General features: G+C 41.3%; 1 protein-coding gene across 2 annotated transcripts in view; it reads left to right on the top strand.

Moving 5' to 3' along the window:
• LUZP1 (leucine zipper protein 1) overlaps window positions 1–18,960 on the top strand; it is a 174,450-nt gene that overhangs the window by 107,901 nt on the left and 47,589 nt on the right. For both annotated transcript variants that reach the window (XM_085647799.1, XM_085647800.1), the window contains one exon: window positions 11,578–14,917. In XM_085647799.1, coding sequence (XP_085503925.1) covers window positions 11,726–14,917 — 3,192 coding nt within the window. In that variant the 5' untranslated portion in view covers window positions 11,578–11,725. The remainder of the gene's footprint in view (window positions 1–11,577; window positions 14,918–18,960) is intronic.

Genomic DNA, 18,960 nt, shown 5'->3' on the forward strand with positions numbered 1-18,960 from the left:
GGGGAGCAGGGATTTGACAGTGTAAATCAGAGAGCACTATGAAACTGCAATTGGCAGACCTGGAAATCGGGTGGCTAGAGATGCAGAATTAACGTTGTTCATAACTGAGAAAATTCCACCACATGACCATCTTGCCCAGGTTTCTGTCTTTCCTATTTCACATTCCTGTGGCCCTGCTTAAACTTTCGAGGCTTTCTGGAATGCTAACAAACATGATTTGGCATGTAAATGTGCGATTGTTGAAAGGGGATTGCTAGCCCTATCATATAGTTGGGGCGGCTGTACGGTCACAAATCTTAAATATTGGATCTTGAAAAATACTACTGAGTAGCTGAACTTGCCTCTTAATAAGTCTTCCCCAATGCAGTACATGCACGAGTAAAAACTGAAATCGCTATTAGGGCCACAGAAGTACTAGAATCGTCTGTTTGTGGCACATCTGAGCACCTGGGATGTACTTAAACATGTATGCTGACACATGATGCCTGTAAGCATCAAGTTTGTAGGTTTAGTATCTATATCCTGGTATTATAGTTTCGTGCCGCCATTTTAGATATGTTCACTGTTAGTTGACTCTCCTGTTGGATGTTACCCATTTATCGTATGTTCGTCTGTTCTGTGCACTGATCCGTTCTAGCTCTGTATCTCCTTAACTTTAAAACTTTTTAAAATTAACCTTACTGTCTCCTGCCACTCAGTGCACGTGGATTTTGCAACATAGGTCGTATGCTTTTAGGTGCTGCCGTGCCACCGAGTGGACGTATACTTTGCTATCAAGCATCAGAAGTGTCGAGGCCGGCCGGATGGTTGTAGGCCCGTATTTGTCTTGTACACAGTGCTAAATAAAGGTTTTAAAAAAAAAAAAAAAAAGGTTTGTAGGTTTAAAGCACCCCTACTCGGAGTTACTCCAAACATCATATGAGGGCTGCCTGCCACATTTGGGTTGACCTGCAAAAGAACTAAGCCCAAGTTGGGCTCCATAACTGACAGACTTTCAGATGTCAAGTTCTTGTGTTGAAAGTCTGAACAATTGGCAGTTCTGCTAATATCTTGTATGTTTATATCTGCATTTATTTTTGATTGAGAGTGTTTACCTTATGGAAACAATGTGATCTGATTAAAGGGACAACAGATAGTTGTCCGTTGTCCGCTCTTTTTATTATCACGTTTGAAGCATTAGTGACTATGATGAGGAAATCGAGCCAAATCAAAAGTTTGACTTCCTAAACTAACTATTCCCAGAAATTGGGAATGAGATTATACAAATTAAATTTAAAAAAATGTTTTAACTAAAGTTTATTGGGACAAGTGGGTAGATGTGCCAATTTCATGAATTACCAAGAATAACCTTTCTCTATAAAGGCAAAATGATGCTGATAAAACGGAACTGACCATAAATCAATTCTTGATATTAGAATCTTATAGACGATACCGTGCACCAGAATTTGAATCCAATTTTACACTCCGTTCAGATCGATGTTTTAAATGGAAGAACTTTTAATTTGCATTGCCTAAAAGCCATTACAATTGAACTATCGATTCTTCAAAAATGTTTGCATATTCTAAAGCCCTACCTAAGAGTTGATTGAAAGTTTCTGACCGCATGCGTAAACCTCTGTGTAGGGTTCGGAATTCCAAGTTGAGTAGTATTTACTGCATTAATTAATTACTGCGTGCATTAAATATGACACCCTTTGTTAAATTTCAGCAGGTCAAACTTGGTGGAATTTAACAGGAAAACGTGTTATTAACTGTACCATGTAGATATTGGAGCAGTAAGCACCAAAATACTCGTGCTATTCCCCCCCAAACATGTAATGGGTGGTATTTCTCACACCCGATAAGTATTGTACTGTACGGTATACTTATTTGAGAATATTAAGGTGCCTTTTATTGTTCCAGATAAACTATGAATCCGGGCCTAAGTATTTTACCAATTCAAGTGGATCGGCAATTAATTAACCAAGAACTAAAATCATTTCTCTGCAGTATTAAATACCACATTCTGTGATTCCAAGACAAGTCTACAGCTTCATAATTCAGATTTTTGACTGTAGATGAAGTGATGACATCCCATGCTTTGAGCAATTAACACTATATTAACACTCAACAATATTCCCTTAAACATTCCTTTTAATCTACCTTCCTAAATTTGGGTTTAGGAATGAACCAGGCATAAGAGGGGAAGGGAAATGTTGCAGTTCATGCTACTAAATTCATATGTATATCATTTTGTATAGCATTGTAAAGTATTCATGCAGCTCGCCTAATCATTTTGGATGGGGAAACTTGAATGAAGGAGTGAATCAAAACATCTGTCAACAAGGTACAGTGAGATTATGTGCACTTATGTTTTAGATCAGTGGTTCTTAGCCTGTGGTCTGTGAACCCCCTGTGCGTCTGCAACACCTATGCAGGGGGTCCGTGGCTGTTGATAAAATTAAATAGTACTAGCTAGTTAATTATATATAGGTCAGCGCTTCCATAGGAAGTGCCTTTTGTCTGTTGCTAATAACATTGGCTCCCTTTGACTTATCTCCACAAAACTTTCCAAAAAGGTGCTACTTTTTGAATAGCTTGTGCATGAAAGGTTTCGTGGTGATCTGTCAAGTTGGGGCACAGAAAAAAGGATGGGCCCAAAACTTAAAATCATTATGCATTTTCCATAGACTTCTTAAAGAAACGCTACCGCAAAACCTGCTGAACATAATTTACGGGAAGCCCACCTCTGTGACAAAGCAGTTTTCCTGCCCGCACCAGCGTGGGCAGGAAAACTTGTGCTTGCTCCTGTCTGGTGGGAGCATGTTTGATTCTCCACCAAACTGGAGCAAACACAAAGTCTACTCCCAGTAGGCGAAAAAGTTAAAGATGCTCCCACAGCTGGGAACAGACTTGTGATCTGTTTCCCGGCACGCACTGATGTGGGCAGGGAAACAGATCAACAGCAAGGCCGGCTCCCGCAGAATGCAATGAGTCGGTTGGGGCTGCGGGGGCCCTGGGATTCCTCCTGCGTCCACATGTGTATGGTGGGTACGCTGGGTGGGCACCGGGACGGGGCAAAATAGGCTTGGGGAGGGGACCTTGCGGATAGATCTATCCGGGGAGGATGGGTTCCCCAGGGCATAATGAGGTTCAGGGAGGAGAGCCAACCGGGTCCTCCTTCCCTTAAATAAAAACAAAAGAACTGCCCTTTCATGGGGTCCCAGGGCCTAATGGGATTCTGGAGGGGGCCACACGGTCCCTCTGCCCTTCAAAAAATAAAAATGGCTCTGCGGGATGGGGGATGGGGTCCCTAGGGCCGAAGGAGGGTCGGGAAAGGGGGCCATGGGCCCCTCCTCCCTTTAAAATAAATACGGCTTGGGCATGCGGGCCCCAGGGCCTAATGAGGCTTAGGGAAGAGGGCCATGTGCCCCCCCCCCCCCCTTAAAAAAAAAAACCTAAACATGACTCTGGGGAGTGGGGTCCGCAGGGCTGGATAAGGTTCGGGGAGGCGATCGTGCACCTCTCCTCCCCTTTTAATCAAAAAACGGCCCTGGCAATAGGGAGGCTGGCCACAAGGTCTCGTGCCTCTTTTTCATATGTTTGGCCCCGGGGAATATTTATTTATACTACCGTGCTCTAAGATGCAGTATTTGTGCCACAAGTAGAAAACAAATATATAGCAATAATATCACTAGCATGGTTAACAAACCATATACCACAAAAAGCTCTGTCATGTTATAAGACGGATTAGCCTAAACTCCCCCTTCTACTGAAGCTAATGATTATATACCAAAGATCTCTGGGATGAGTGGTGGACCCCGTACCTCAGCATACATAGTTGGACGTTCTACATCTCATCTGACGTGGTAATCTTGCCTCAGGACTTTCCCTTGGTTTGTGTTTTGAACTCCTGTCCTCCGTTGTATAACAAGACATGTTTGCTCACAAACAGCAGTTGCATCCTCATGTTGTGTCTAGGTGCTATAGTCCGACCAGAGGGAATAACAAAGGGCATTGTTGTTTGACCATGTCTATGATGTTCTGACTAAATCCCTGGTTCAGTGTGAAAATAAAATGTGGCACAAAAGCAAGCATGCTTATGTAGTAACATGTACAAAAGAAAAGGCGCCTACAACGTGTACAACTAGGCTAACATAGGGAAAACGACAATGGGCCATGCAGGAAACACACAACAAGTAGTATGGTAATTACCCGCCACTATGTAAACTATAAAATAAACTAGCACACTTATTGGATGATGTCCTCAATAATGTCATTTGAGATATCGGTGAGGTCCTAAATTGTCATGGTGAGGTCATAAGCATTGCATGGCATGTGCGCAAGTTATAGTTGGCTCTGCTAATCATAGCTGGTGAATTTCTGTAGTTTTCGGAGTTCAAAACGTTTATGATTTCACTGACATATTCATCTAACTATAACGTTACTTCAACCTTTTTTGTTTTTAATAGAAAATTAAAATAATGTATACAAAATTGAACCTTCTGTATTTGTGAAGACATTTTAAAAGTGAAGCTATACACTAAATTGGTATTATCCTAATTTGGGAGAGCAGCACAAGTGTACAGCAAAGGAATCTATTATGGACTACTAATGGCCACAATTAAAGCAGCAATGGTACGTGCTGAAAGAAAGTAAGCATGCCATAGGAGCAAAATACACAAGGTTTCATGCTAGAGTCTAGCAGATCGCTTCCTGTTTTTTTAAATAAAACTGGATTTTGAAAAGCTCCAACTTTCCCATTAAATTTTCGATTTTCACATTCTTTTATTGTAAATTAAATTATTTCTGTTATTGGTATATCTGTTTGATATATACATGTTTTAGAGTATTGTTTGGAGATTAAAATCATAGAAATTGTTCAGATGGGGTCTTTGGCTTCCCGTAGAGATTCACCTGAAGTCAAAAGATTAGTAACCACTGCTTTAGCACTAACCTCTTAGGATAAGGTAGTCCGGGGGGTTGCTTACAAGGTTCTACTGTTGTTGCTAACTTTACTAATTGAACTTAATTTGAATTTGTTTTTATTGAATTTGAACTTGTTTTAACTTGGATACTTTTAGCTTGGGGGAATCAGATTGTGCTCGTCCTCTAGGCATATTTCCTGCTCCGTTCAGCCTAATTTGACCCTTGGCGATTCTGGTAGCCAGTGAGGGTCCGCCATCCTTGAGGCTACTGCGGTTCTAGTCTTTAGCCAACAGAAAGAGCAGGCTGATGTGACCGCGCAGGGCCAACCTCTTAGAATAAGGTAGTCCGGGGGGTTGCTTCCAAGGTTCTACTGTTGTTGCTAACTTTATGAATTGAAATTAATTTGAATTTGTTTTTACTGAATTGAATTTGTACCTATTTTAACTGTGATACTCTTACTTGGGGGGGAACCAGATGGTGCTCGTCCTTTAGGCAAATTTCCTGCTCTGGGCAGCCGAATTTGACCCTCCGCAGTTCCCGTAGCCAGTGTGGGTCGTGTGGGTCCGCCATCTTTGAGGCTACTGACGTTCTAGTCTTTAGCCTACAAAAGGAGCAGGCTGAAGCAACCACACCACTGGCGCGCCCAGAGCAAGCCCGTCTGTGCCCTTCCGTGCCTGGACAGCACCAGGCCCACCCTGGTAGTTTTCACCGAGAATTCTTGCAGTATTCTGCGGCCGAACTGTGTTCCTGGAATGCGGGGAACAGCTCCAATTGCCGCCATTCTATAAACTTAGCCTTGGGACAGAGAGGCTGAGACAGTTGCCCCTTCTCCTACTCCCCGAATCCCAAGTGTAGCGGAAGAAACCGAGTCCCTGCAACTCTTCAGAGACCGCCAAATGCCTTCTGTTAAATTGCCAGTCCCTCCCCAAACATAAAATTGAAATTACTGATCTTGTGTTGGAGCAGCAGCCCACCGTGCTCTTCTTGGTGGAAACTTGGCTCCACTCAGTCTGCCCCAGATATCCTAGAGATAGACCTGAAGGGAGAGATGGGGACTGGTGGTGATTTTGAGCTGTAGTCTCGCTGAAGCTCAGATTCACAGATCCGAGGTGACCTTTTTCTCTCTCTAACAGGTCATTGCTCTCTTAACGGTTTCTTAATTTACTGGCCCTGCTTCCTCCTTTATTATGGCTCTATTAGACACCTTTCCCCCTTATGTTCTGCGGCACGCTAATCTCCTTATTTTAGGCAATCTCAACCTACATTTGATGACCTAACCTGTCAGACTGCCAAAAGTCTTAGCGAGAACTTTTGAGTTGCTCCACTTCCAACAGCTAGAGCAGGACTTCACTCACATCCAGGGTCACATTCTTGATTCCATATTTGTCAACCCAGATCTGATCAAGGTAGCTCCCCCGTGTCCCATTGCCTGGTCAGATCACTCCCTTATCCCCTTTCAGATCCTTGTTTCTGCTCTTCTGTCTAGACCACCACCGGTACACCCTATCAAGGTCCACAAATGGCTCCTTGTTATCCCAGAGGCCTTTACGTCCACTTTGAATCATAAACCTCCATGTCTAGACTCTTGCCCGCAGGTCGCTAATCAACAGGTCTCAGCTTGGATTGAGGAGACCCTTGACACCTTAGCCCCCTGGAAGACACAGAACTTCACTCGCTCTAGACCCACTGCAGAACGGTTTACAAAGGGCCTTCTTCATACAAAAAAGACATGCAAGTGCCTTGAACGTAAATGGCGTAAGAGCAATCGTATTTCAGATAGTCACACATCTACTGGCAATCAGGTAGCAAACCCATTCAGATCAGGCTCTCTCTGACCCAATTTATTGCGCTAAAGATAGATGAAGCTAATAATTCCCCTTGTAAGATTTTTAGAATAGTTAAATCCCTTACGTGACTTGATCCCGTAACAGCAGTCAGGGCCCCTACTCTTAACAACTGTAATCAGATTGCCAATTTTTTCTCTGATAACATTTCCTCTTTGTAAGCCTCCTCCCAGAAAAAGCATCTACAGCTTCTCTTCCCCCAGAGTATTATCTGGCTCATTAACAGAAGGTCCCTATGACATCAGAAACATTTCTGTAGATGAAATTTGCTCTCTTGCTGTAAAGGTTAAGTCGGGATGTCTGACAGACATTGGCTCCCAGCCATTTTGGAACATGGGCTCACGACTCTTGCCCCTATTTTAAGTGCATTGCTCAACCTATCTTTCGTAGAGGGACAACTTCCAGCTGAATGTAAACACAAAATGGTGGTTCCTTTCCTTAAAAACCCTCTTTGGATCCATCCAAGCCTCAAAACTTTCAACCAATTTCGATGCTTCCTTATTTTGCGAAAATTGTGTAGAAACATGTAAACTCTCAACTAATGAAGTTCATTGATGTAAATGACCTTCACGAGACGCAATCTGGTTTCAGGTGACAGTATAGCACTGAATCTGCTCTCTTATTCGCCTCCGAAACACTACGAATGCTGGCTGACAAAGGCAAGACGGCTGCCCTAATCTTGTTAGACCCAAGTGTGGCTTTCAATACAGTATCACTCGGTCTGCACCTGGAACAGATGTGGCTACAAGTCATAAGGGGAAGAGCCTATAAATGGCTTGCTGATTCTTCTTTTTTTGTTTTTTTTCTTCATATTTTTTTTTTTAAACAATCGCTCGTTGAGGTGCTTCAGAAACCTTACACCTCGGAGACTATCCCCTTACAACATGGCGTGCCACAAGGATCACCTCTAAGCCCGACCTTGTTCAACCTGTATCGCCGTCCTCTGGCCAATGTGATTGAATGCCACATTGTGAGGATCCTGTCCAATGCTGATGCTACGCAGTTGATCATCACACTGGCGCTGGTACTTGGTAAGCAGCCCTCGATCTGGTCTTCTGCTTGGTGGCCCTCTGAGCTAGGCACCAATCTGATCCCCAAACTCAAAGTGAAAAACTTGGGTGTCTCTTTTGATGCAGCTTTATCTTTCAATAAGCAGATCTTGACTATGGTCGGTACCTACTTTGGTGTATTAAAAATGGTAGAAAAAACTATCGGACTACTACCACAATCCACCAAGAAAGCAGTTTTCCAGGCTTTGCTGATATCCCGCCTGGACTATTGTAATGTACTCTACCTGGGGGTCTCCAAAGGCAGGCTGGGAATGCTTCAAAGAGTGCAGAAGGCTGCTGCTCTGCAACTCCTGAACATCCAAAAAGATTCTCTCTAAGCACTGGATTTGCCGAACTCTATTGGCTCCCCGTAATGCACAGAATCTCTTTCAAAGCACTCTGCTTTGTGCAGCGGATATTCAATCGGAAGGACCCTGGTTATCTGTTCCCATTGATTCAAGCTTATACTCCTACCAGACACCTTAGGTCTTCTGAGTGTGGCACTGACGGTGGTTCCTAGAGTGAACAGAATGCTTTTGGGGGGTAGCTCTTTTAGACTCCTAGCAGTCAAACTATGAAACTCTATGCCCCGGGAGCTGAGAGCGGAGCCATCTGAAGCTCGTTTTTGGAAAACTCTAAAGACTTGGCTATTTAGGAAATAGCGCAGAACTGACCTGCCTTGTTGTAAAACCGGACTGACTGAAACGAGGAGCTTGGGCAGGTTATCCTCAGCTCAGGGACTTTCCATCTGGAGTAACCATGTGCTGTATAAACTTACTAACATAACATAACACATTGATGATCATTAGTTGTGTAGTATACTAATACAGGCGCTTGGAACAGTAATGGTTTTGATCAGTTCTACTCAATTTTATTATGCAATTGTGCTACAACTCCATACAACATATAATAACAATGAATGTGGTTGTAAGTATGCTGTTAATTTTCCTTTTCAGCATTCACAGTCCTCATTACTAAGTGACTGTCTCATTGAATCCGAGCTAAACTCTCAGTTGCGCTCACAGGTAGAGTGCAGAAATATGATTAGCCTTTTCTTACTATAACAGTCTTTCTTTATTCTGGCTGTGGGACAGTTCTGTACACATTTTCTATTTTTAGCCAGCTTTAAGTACGTTCTAAAACAATTTCAGGTAAAAAAAACACAACTATTTAAAGCCACATTGCATCACTTGTCTAGGAATGTTTCTCTCACTTATGATTGTGCTGTAGAATAGTTTGAGGCCGGAGATCCATGTCTACAGCAGAATATTAATTTGCTACAGCTGTCTCCCACAGAAAATACAGTACCTTTTTATCATCGGAATCATAAATTAAGTATTGTCTCTGCACCATTGTAATTTAAGATCACTTCTCTAAAACCTAGCTGCTTAACTACTCTTCTCAATACTCCAATTTCTTTTATTTTAGCTTTTCTGCTTTTCTGTAAATACCGGAGTGTGTTTGTATTGGGTTGCCATCACACTAAAGCTTCCATTTTCTTCCGGTGGCTTTTGATTTTTTCTTTCTCATAAACTCACTCTGTAATGTATTTTCAGCAAATGTGGTTCACAGCATTTTTTTATATAAATGTTTGCGAATTTGTAATCCTACACTTTTGTGTATTTGCACGGAGAGGTCATCCTTGTTTTAGAGTTAAAATATTGATACCCTGCTCTTGTGATTCTGTTACCTCACAGTCGATGCTTTATTTTTTTGTTCTTCAGTAAACTTTATACAGTCCCAATGAAAATGTTTTTACTACCCCTATTGAAGATTCTTAATCGAAAATGCACATCTGCGCTGTTGTATTTGCAACCTTTACAGACTGAATCGATGTGTGTGGCAGTTCATAAATACATTTCAGCTGCGATCAGGTTAAGAAACATGGTTGGTAAATGAATCTGAATGTACTTAATTGTATGAATTTATTTGAATTGTCCATACCTGCTATAACGAATTGCTACACTCAGTATTAGTTTTGGGTATCTTTATTCTGAGCTGAATTTTTGTATAACTTTCTTTAACCCTATAGTATATGTAATGCACAAACTCGGAAAATCTTATATTGCTTTTAGCAGCTAGCTCATTTCTCTTGATACATTTTTGAATGTATTTTAATTTAATGTGGATTCTTGTGCAATTTTAATACGTATTTTGTTATTGTTAGTATACTTGTATGCCTCAAAATTGCCGAATAAAGATACTGAATTGATGTCCAGTGTTATCTATATTTTATATGGTTTAACTCCTTTATCCTGCTCAGCACATTAAGCAAAAAAAGAACCAAACTCCTGTTTTCCTCAGTTAATTCTCTGTTTATTCACAGTGATGCTTATGCCAGCCTCTTGATTTTCCTGATCTCCCTCTGCTTCTTTTTTTTTTAACTTAAAGATCACAGCGTTTTCTTTGTTTATGTGTATACATACTTGATTCTGGCCATGTTTCCCCAGATCTGTATTAGAATGATACATTTATGGATTCTGATAAAGAAGACTACATTATTGCTTCTTTTATCATTGCTGTGTAGATGGACCTTCTCTTAGGATTTACGATCCCCTTTATGTTTTTTAATTTTCAAAACACTGCCAAAGTACTGCAACATTGTGTTTCGAAGCGATTCTGTGTCATGTCCTCCCTCAACATAGTTGCTATGTGAGCAAGTCTGTGTACTTCATAATGCAGTTGGCACTGGCCTAGCTCACTAGCTTTTTTCAGGGCTTGTTCAATCCTAGGTCTAGTTACACAGAAGGATAACTCTAGGCTGCACTAACCATGTTCTCCACCTGCTTCTCTTGCGGGATGTGTGTGGATTAATGGACAGGGTCTCTAAGCCACCATTTAAACCACCCACCATTGTCTCTGCAATTCCCTCCATCTCATCACTGTGCTTTGTTCTTTTTCCCATTACATCATCACTACATAATCCTTCAGCTGCCATTTATCACCCTATTAGCAGACGGTGTTGAATATCTGTTGCTCCACACGTTTCTTCAGAGATCTACAGAATGCAATTTGCATTATTCTCTTGCTGTGGGAAAGCAGTATCCCATATCTCTTCTTTCACAACATGCGTAACTCCTCGCAGCGTGTTGCCTCTCCCAGCTTACTGTCTGTGTACCTGTAGAAATTGGATTTCATCTTTTTTGAGTACCAGAGCCTCTCTCTGCCCCCTGGAGAACCCTGCATTAGCTTTTGTTTTCTAACTTGCATAGCAACTCCCACTGCTGTGTATTTGGGCCTTTTGCTGTGCCATGTCCTTGAGCAAACAAGATTCGAGATGTTGCAGTGACGGTTACTCCAAACTTTACATTGACCTACCTAAAGTTTACATTGTGCAGTTGCAGCCAGAAAAAACTTTCTATATCTATTTATTGAGTAAGGACAAGGAAATTGGTGACACATTAGAAGTGAAAGTATAAGGAGATGTGGCAGGACCTGAAAGATACCACTGTACACTTTCCATCTAAGCCTTTAAATGTTGTTGTTACAGACACGTTCCACATAATAAGAAAAGTACTACATGATGGATCATATTTCATGTTTTGAGCCCATGGCAGAAATTTGTCAAAGAATACAGGAAAAATTTGTTTTGCTTGTTCAGATGAAATGTTTCCTGATTGTTACATTGCAGTCTTACCACTGATATTACTACAAATATATACATTTTTAAATGTGTTAAATGTACAGGACATAGGGCTTATATAGTATTAAATGTCATTGGTACAAAAATATAATCTCCTTTATTGGTACTCACTACATTTTTTTCTTGTTTCTAGGTTAAGATGGTCCATAGTTTCTATGCATGTGGAACACTGCAGAGCGACAAAGGATAACGAACTTATGCATTAACGTTTCATTAAAGACATATTTTGGATAAGTAGAAGTGTTCTGGATACTTGTCCTAGATCTCACCTGCTTTGAATAATGGCTGAACTTACAAGTGTTAAGGAGACTTCTAATCGACATCTACGATTCAAGCTACAGAGCCTTGGGCGGCGCCTTGATGAGTTGGAGGAAGCAACCAAAAACCTACAAAAAGCAGAAGATGAGGTCCTTGATCTCCAGGATAAGATTATCCAGGCAGAAGGTAGTAATTCTAGTATGCTTTCTGATGTGGAATCGTTACGGAAAAGGGTTCTGAAAATTGAAGGGAAGGATGAAGAAGTAAAGAAAGCTGAAGATTTATGCCGATTAATGAAAGAAAAGCTTGAAGAGGAGGAATATGCTACTATTAAGCTCAAATCTCAAATTGAAAACCTTCAAAAGAGAATGACAGAGCTAGAGACGTTAGAAGAGGCTTTCAGTAAAAGTAAAAATGAGTGCACTCAGTTATGTCTTAACCTTAATGAAGAAAAAAATGTGTCAAAAAAGTTATCCGCTGATTTGGAGGTCCTTAAGGCAAGAATAAAAGAAATGGAAGCATCCGAAGCTAAAATAGATAAAACAGAGCAACAGTTTGTATCAGAGCTGGAAAAGATTAAATCTTTGACATTGATGTTTGTTAATGAAAGAAAGCAACTTCTTGAAAAAGAGCGGCAAAATGAGAAGTTGATTCAAGACTTAAAGCAAAAATTAGAGCAAAACAATAGAATACACACAAATCAAACTAGAAATACGTCTGTTATTCTTGAAAGATCAACAAAAAGTAATTTAGAAACAAGTGATCTAAAAATTGAAGATGATTTTTCATCCAAACTTCCAGCCAAGGAAAGTAAAAGAAAAAGCAGTTTGGATTATGTAAAATCGGTAGAAAAGGAAACCATAGGGGTGCTAGAAAATGAGAAGAATAAAAACCAAGAAGACAACAAAATCAAAGATCTAAATCAAGAAATCGAAAAACTTAGAACTCAGGTCAGTCATCTGAAATCTGTAGAGGAAGAACTGAAACAAATGAATGCAAAAAATAATGCTCTTAATGAAAGATATTTAAGTGAAAAGAGTAAAAATGTATTACTGACTGAACAGCTGGAAAAACTGAAAATCGATTTTCAGAAACGAAAGGAATTGGAAAATGGCATTGCTGAGTGTGAAGAAATTGCCAGCGCTGGGAGATTCTATAATGATAAGCCTAGAAACAGAAGTGAAACCACTGCAAAACACAAATCACGAGAGCATTCACCACATTCTCGAAGGGAGAGGGTTTCCAGCAGAGACCTCAGTCAAAATAATGATCACGTTTCTTACAGTAACAGACAGCCCCTCAATACAAGTGCGACAAATAGGAGATCAGCAGCATTTAGTTCCTCTGGCTTGGTTGATTCAGTGTTTGATGTTCCAAAAAGAGCAGACCACAAACCAGCAGCAACTGTTCCATATTTGTCTGCAGCTAAAGACGTTCTAGGTTCTTTGCAAAATGACGCGAAAAAATCTAAAGAACAACCGTCTGTACTTAGTAGATACCCACCTGCTGCTCAAGATCAAAACAGTAAATCATGGAAGACCTCTTCAAAACCTTTAAATGAAAGTGGACCAAAGAACAGACCGCAAAAAACACCAAGGACTTTTGGTGAGGTTTATTCTGTTAACACTTCCACACAAAATCAGTCCCAAGTCAAAGTGGAGCAATCTGTGCTGGCAAGTGAGAGAACAGGTAGGAAAAGTCAAACAATTAATTCCGAGAGGTCTTCTCCAATTCCTTCCAGCCACAGTAGCACAGCACTTGAAAATGGAACTCCTTTGTCTTCAAGCACTTGCACTCAGTCTCCGAAACTGGTGGTTTCCTCGATTAACTCTTCACCTGTAACAACAACAGTGACAACTTCTTCTTCCATGGAGCCTTCACAAAGCAAACATTTGAACAATGAGGAAGCAGAGCCTTTAGATGCTACATCACAGACCACAAAACCTCGTTCTTCCTCGAGGTACTTGCAGAATTCAAGAAACCAAGGAACCACCCTCTCAAATCAAGGTCATGATGAAAATACAGATGTACACTCTGGACTTGAAACAAGGAAACTGTCCAGCAGCAGGGAGCCTTTAGTATCAAAGATGATAACAAATGCATCTATAAATGGAAGATTTAATTCAGAAGATGCAGATGAGAATGTCGGTGATTTCGCACAAGAGAAAACCAGAGCCTCTGTTCAACCTGAACTTGAACGCAGAGGTGTATATTGTGCTGGAGAAACTGCGAAATCCAGAGTGACTGCTAGGACCGCCATCCTTGAAAATGACAAAAAAGAAAACAAAACGGAAACTGAATCTAAGAAGTTGGCAAAAACGTATTCAAATTCTGTTGACAGCTCTGATGATTTTACTCCAGTACGTGCACAAGTCAAACAGCCTTTTAGTCCAAGAGAAGCATTACGATCCAAAGCGATTATCAAACCTGTAATTATTGAAAAAGATTTGAAAGAAATAATGGGTGGATCTGGAATTGACACACATTCTGAAAGACTTAAATCCCCTAAACCTGTAACAAGTAAAATGACCAGCAGTATAACAATTTACCCTTCAGAGCCTAGTAGCCCAAGATCTAGCACATGTGTAACAAAAAAAGAAAGGGTGACTTCAACAAGCAGTATTATACTAACTTCAAGTGATCTCCCACTGATTTCAAACGACAATGGCACATCTGTAGACATATCCATAAATAAGCGCATCACTCTTGAGACAACAAAACCTGAGAATGTAGGTTTTCAAAATGAGCCAGAGTCTTTAATCTCAAGAAGTGTCTTATCTGTGAGCTCCACAGATGCAAGAGTAAATAATAACAATGAATCTGCTGTGGAGACAATATCCTGGAAAAGTCATTCTACTGTGAATGTCAGTCCTTCAGTTGAAGCCAAAACACATGACCCCCTTAACAGTGTGGGCAGGATAAGGCATAGCTTTAGTCCCTTAGAACAGCCGGATACAAAAGCAGACCGAAGCAAAGATGTCTCAGATCTTTCAGCACGACTTGAAACTTTAATAGATGCCAACACCAGACCTACTAGAGTACGCTCTCGTGACCAGTACTCAAGAAGGACAAGTGCTATGGTTAATTCGATGAACACACCTCCTGATTTGGTTTCCAGAAGGAGTAAAAGTAGCCTGAGTGCATCTGAGTTAGTAGCAAGAAGGAGTTATATCGGTGAATCACCAGTTTCTTCTTGGAATCACATTCCGTTGGAAGTAAGTAAAACCGATATTTAGTGTGGTTTTATAAGACTACATACCAGGAGGAGTGCATTTTGTATACTTGTTCTCAGGTTGTCTTCAGCAGTATGCAGTTTTGTAAGACTGTCCTGAGGCTTTACCTTGATTCTTGTTAGAATGTTTGGAATATCTAAGTAAAAGTATTTACACGTTTGGTACTTAATGAAATGCTAGCCTCCAGTACTGTGATGAAGAATGTGTAGACAGTCTAGCCAAAGGAAAGATTAACCAGCAGGGCTATACCTTCTTAGAAATGTAGTTTGATTTAAACACCTCTCTGTGCGTCTTTATAACACATTCCTCAGCTATATTTATATACAGGAAGAGGCACCTGCCTTCTGAAAATACATAACACTAGCTTGTACATTGTTTGTTATGTTACGTTGGAATTTGATGATCAAGACTCAGTCTCATTTATTTTTGTTACATTGCCGCTTGTGTGTTTATTTAGCTACTATTTCATCAAATAATGGGCATCTACCTTTTCCTTACCCCATTTCTTCACCTTCCCCATAAAGGGATCCTTTATGGTGAAGTGTATTATTGGAACAGTGCAGTCAGACCTGTTTTGTTCTTCATTCTGCCAACATCTGCACATCGCTCGCTGCAAATGGGGCAAGTTAGGGCTGCTGGATTGAACTCCATATTGGAGGGATTGTAGGCCTGTGTACCATGTCTGTAAATAAGTAATATCTTGCTTTTCTTGTGGGCCTCCACCTTTCTGTTTCAAGATTTAGATTTACCAGACACCTCATTCGCTCATTTCTGAAATTCTGTATTCAGAAATAATAGTTTATATGGCCAGTCTGGATGGAGCAAACAGTGATACTCTAGATGTAGTCATCCATCCATGCTGCTTTTTTTGCAGTTTGCTCAGTTTGTAGGTTCTTGGGTTGTAGTTAAGAAACAGAACACCTGTCTAGGCAATGTGAATGTTTTTACATTTTATGGCTGAAAAAGCAGAGAATTTTATCTCAAAATGAGCAGAAGAGAATTCCTTAAGGTAGGAGAAAGTGACATCCTTGTTTATATTGGCATGTTAAAAGAGCATCAGTATCATCCAGCAAGTAGAGCAAAGGGCAGTAAAAAGAAAGAGGCAGGACAGTCCAAGGAAAGGACGGGGTACCGTGCATAAGACCCTTAAATTCATTTGCTGTTAGACTTTTAGGCCGTGTAGAGTCTGAGCATGTTGGTCATCTGGGTGAAACTTTTACATCCGAACAACTAAATGTATTGTAGCGTTTTGCACTAACTGAAGTTTGTTCACCATAAACCCGTGAAATCTGAGAAAGAGTTAACAGACGCTAAACTAGTACCAGTGGCGATTGACTCCCATGATTTTCCCATTAAAGTCCTTACTGCTTGAATTTTATCCAAAAGGGGAAGATGATAGTGTGAATAAACGGCATTCACCTGTGGAACTAATGAAATGGTAGGATTGAACCAGAGTCCGAGCTGGTTGCTTATATTCACGGACTTCTATAAATAGAGTTCGTGCAGACGTCCTTGCTGCCACCCTGCACGCCAGTTAAAAGCTACATCTGTTTGCATCCAATGGAGGCCCATTAATTCACACACTACCAGTAAGCAGGGTTTAAAGCTGGCATTTCAGACACTGTAACTTTCCTCCAGACTGAGGAGCATGTTAGTTTCGTCACCAAAATCCATGTGACTGAATAGGAGCGTCCAAAGGCTGTACACAGTTGTTAGAAAAGATTAGTGATAAAGAGGTCCTGCACTTCGGAAATGTGGAATAGACACCACCTGAGAACAGGTTGGTAGATAAGACCATCCCTTAAGCACACTGTTAGAAATTGGGTTACTCTTTGAGGGAGGTGAAACTCTACTCAAGCAGGAACCACAGTCCCTGTCTGGGTGAGGAATAAGCCAACCACAAATGCCACTGTGCTCAATCCTCTGGTAGCTTGGCACAGAGCAGTCAGCCTTAATTTAGAGGCAATGTGTAAAGTTTTTATGCAGCACTTCAAACAGCAGTAAAGTGAAAACCTAAACACAAGAAATCTTCCACACCAATTTAGAAAAATATAGTAAATTATGCTAAATAAATCAAGAACAAAATGACAAAAATCCAATCAGTAGAACTAGAGAGATGCAATTACAAAGATTTAAGTGACAATAGCGGCAAAAAGTGCAAAGTGCCAACTGTGGAGATCTGGTTGCGCTAGACCGAGTGAAAGTCAGAAGTTCATGCTGACCGCGATGGAGCGCGGGCCAGCTACAGGGTCGCAGTTAGGCCAGCTCAACAAAATTACCTTAAATCGTGTTTGCGGAGTCCCATGTGGAGATTGGATTGCGCAGCTGTGATTCCTAGGAGCTGCGATGCGAGGTCCTGCATCGTTGTCGAGGATGTTGTCAACGAGAGGCTTGCTAGGTTTTTTTTTCAAAACTTTATTTATCTTCTTCAGCAATGTGACATACAATAATTAAATAACATTACAGTAGACATTTCGTTCAGTTAGCTATCATACAGGAGTTGGGTTGACCAGTGGAAAGAGATGACGTTGCTTACAAAGCGTTTATACAGTTGTGACATGTCAACGGATTATCCCTTCTATCCCCACCTCGGTGGGACTACTGTTATGTCTCCCCCTTCCTTACAATTGTATGCATGCGCCTTCCTTTCGTGGCAATAGCTGACCTTCTTGGTTTCTCACTATAGTGACTATGTGCATATTTTACCCCCTTTCTTCCTAAATGCAATCCAATATCCGTGGCCTCTAATGTTGTATTCTCTTCTTTATCTGCACCTTTCCATATTAGGAACTGTTGATAGGGGCCCCATATATTTTTAGGTCTGCATCGTCCCTGAAGTATGGCGTTGTAATTTATCTGTTTGTGGGGAGCAGTATGCTAAGCCTAGGTGCATATCTTGTAGGTTGGGTACCGGACCCTGCATCCATCGCATAGCGATTCTCCTTTTTGCCAAGAGAATGGCAGTTGCCGCCAGCCTCCGGCCTGATTTGGGGATGTCTTTGTCATATCCCTGCAGAGCAATCACTGGGGCCTCAGGCAGGTGCTCTCCCACTGCGAATACCTCACCCCAGAATGCTCTCACCCCTGGACATTCCCATGCAAGGTCCATAAAACCAGCGTTGCCCTCCCCGCAGTGTGGCATACATCATCTTCTCTCATGCCATATCTATTCATCCTGACAGGGGTGTAATATGTTATAGACAAATATTTGTAGTGAATTAGTCTGTGTCTGCCATTCTGCGATATGGTCTTAGTACGTGTGTAACAGTATGACCATTGTGCGTCGGTAATCTCCGGGCCTAACTCGTCTGACCATTCTTGCTGTATTTTGCTTAGAATTGGGTTCTGTCGTTGCAAGGAAAGTGTATATAAGATCGTTATCCCCCGTTGCGGTGAACCTGCCCGTAACAAATGTGTCCGTGAGAGTAGTTCTTGCGGCTCAGCCATGTCTTCACCCAATATGGAGCGCATTTCCTGCCTCAATCTGTGATATTGATATTTGTCTAGCAGAGTTGATTGTGGTATTTGTGCTTCAGCTTGTTCCCACGTTTTCAGTACCCCCCTTGGAAGAAATCTGCTATTCGTTTAATGTGCAGGGTGTTGAGAGTCTTTAGTACTGCTTTATTCTTGCTTAGTGGAAGCCACGTACACCACTCCACAGGAACAGGAAGTTCTGGGGAGTTGAGTATCGATATATGCTGCTTATTTGCTACCTGTCTCAATTGGGACATAGCACAGCCAACGGGATCTATTATGTGGAATCGGAGTTGCGATTTGTGAATTAAGTGCATATGTAACGAGGCAGGATCTGCTTGACCTTTTTCAATGTACAGTTGAGGGAGAGTAGCAGGACCATGTATCCAATAATGTGTGTGTAGTAGCTGCACTACCCTGTAGTATGTCTCTAGGTCTGGCGCATTTAGCCTTCCCTCCGGATAGGGTCTTGTCAATGTTTCCCATTTCACTCGAGGTTGCTTACCCGCCCATGCTAGGCAGACCATATGGGAATTCAAGGTGCGAAAGAA

This window comes from Triturus cristatus, chromosome 3_2, assembly GCF_964204655.1.
Source record: "Triturus cristatus chromosome 3_2, aTriCri1.1, whole genome shotgun sequence".
Taxonomy (NCBI): domain Eukaryota; kingdom Metazoa; phylum Chordata; class Amphibia; order Caudata; family Salamandridae; genus Triturus; species Triturus cristatus.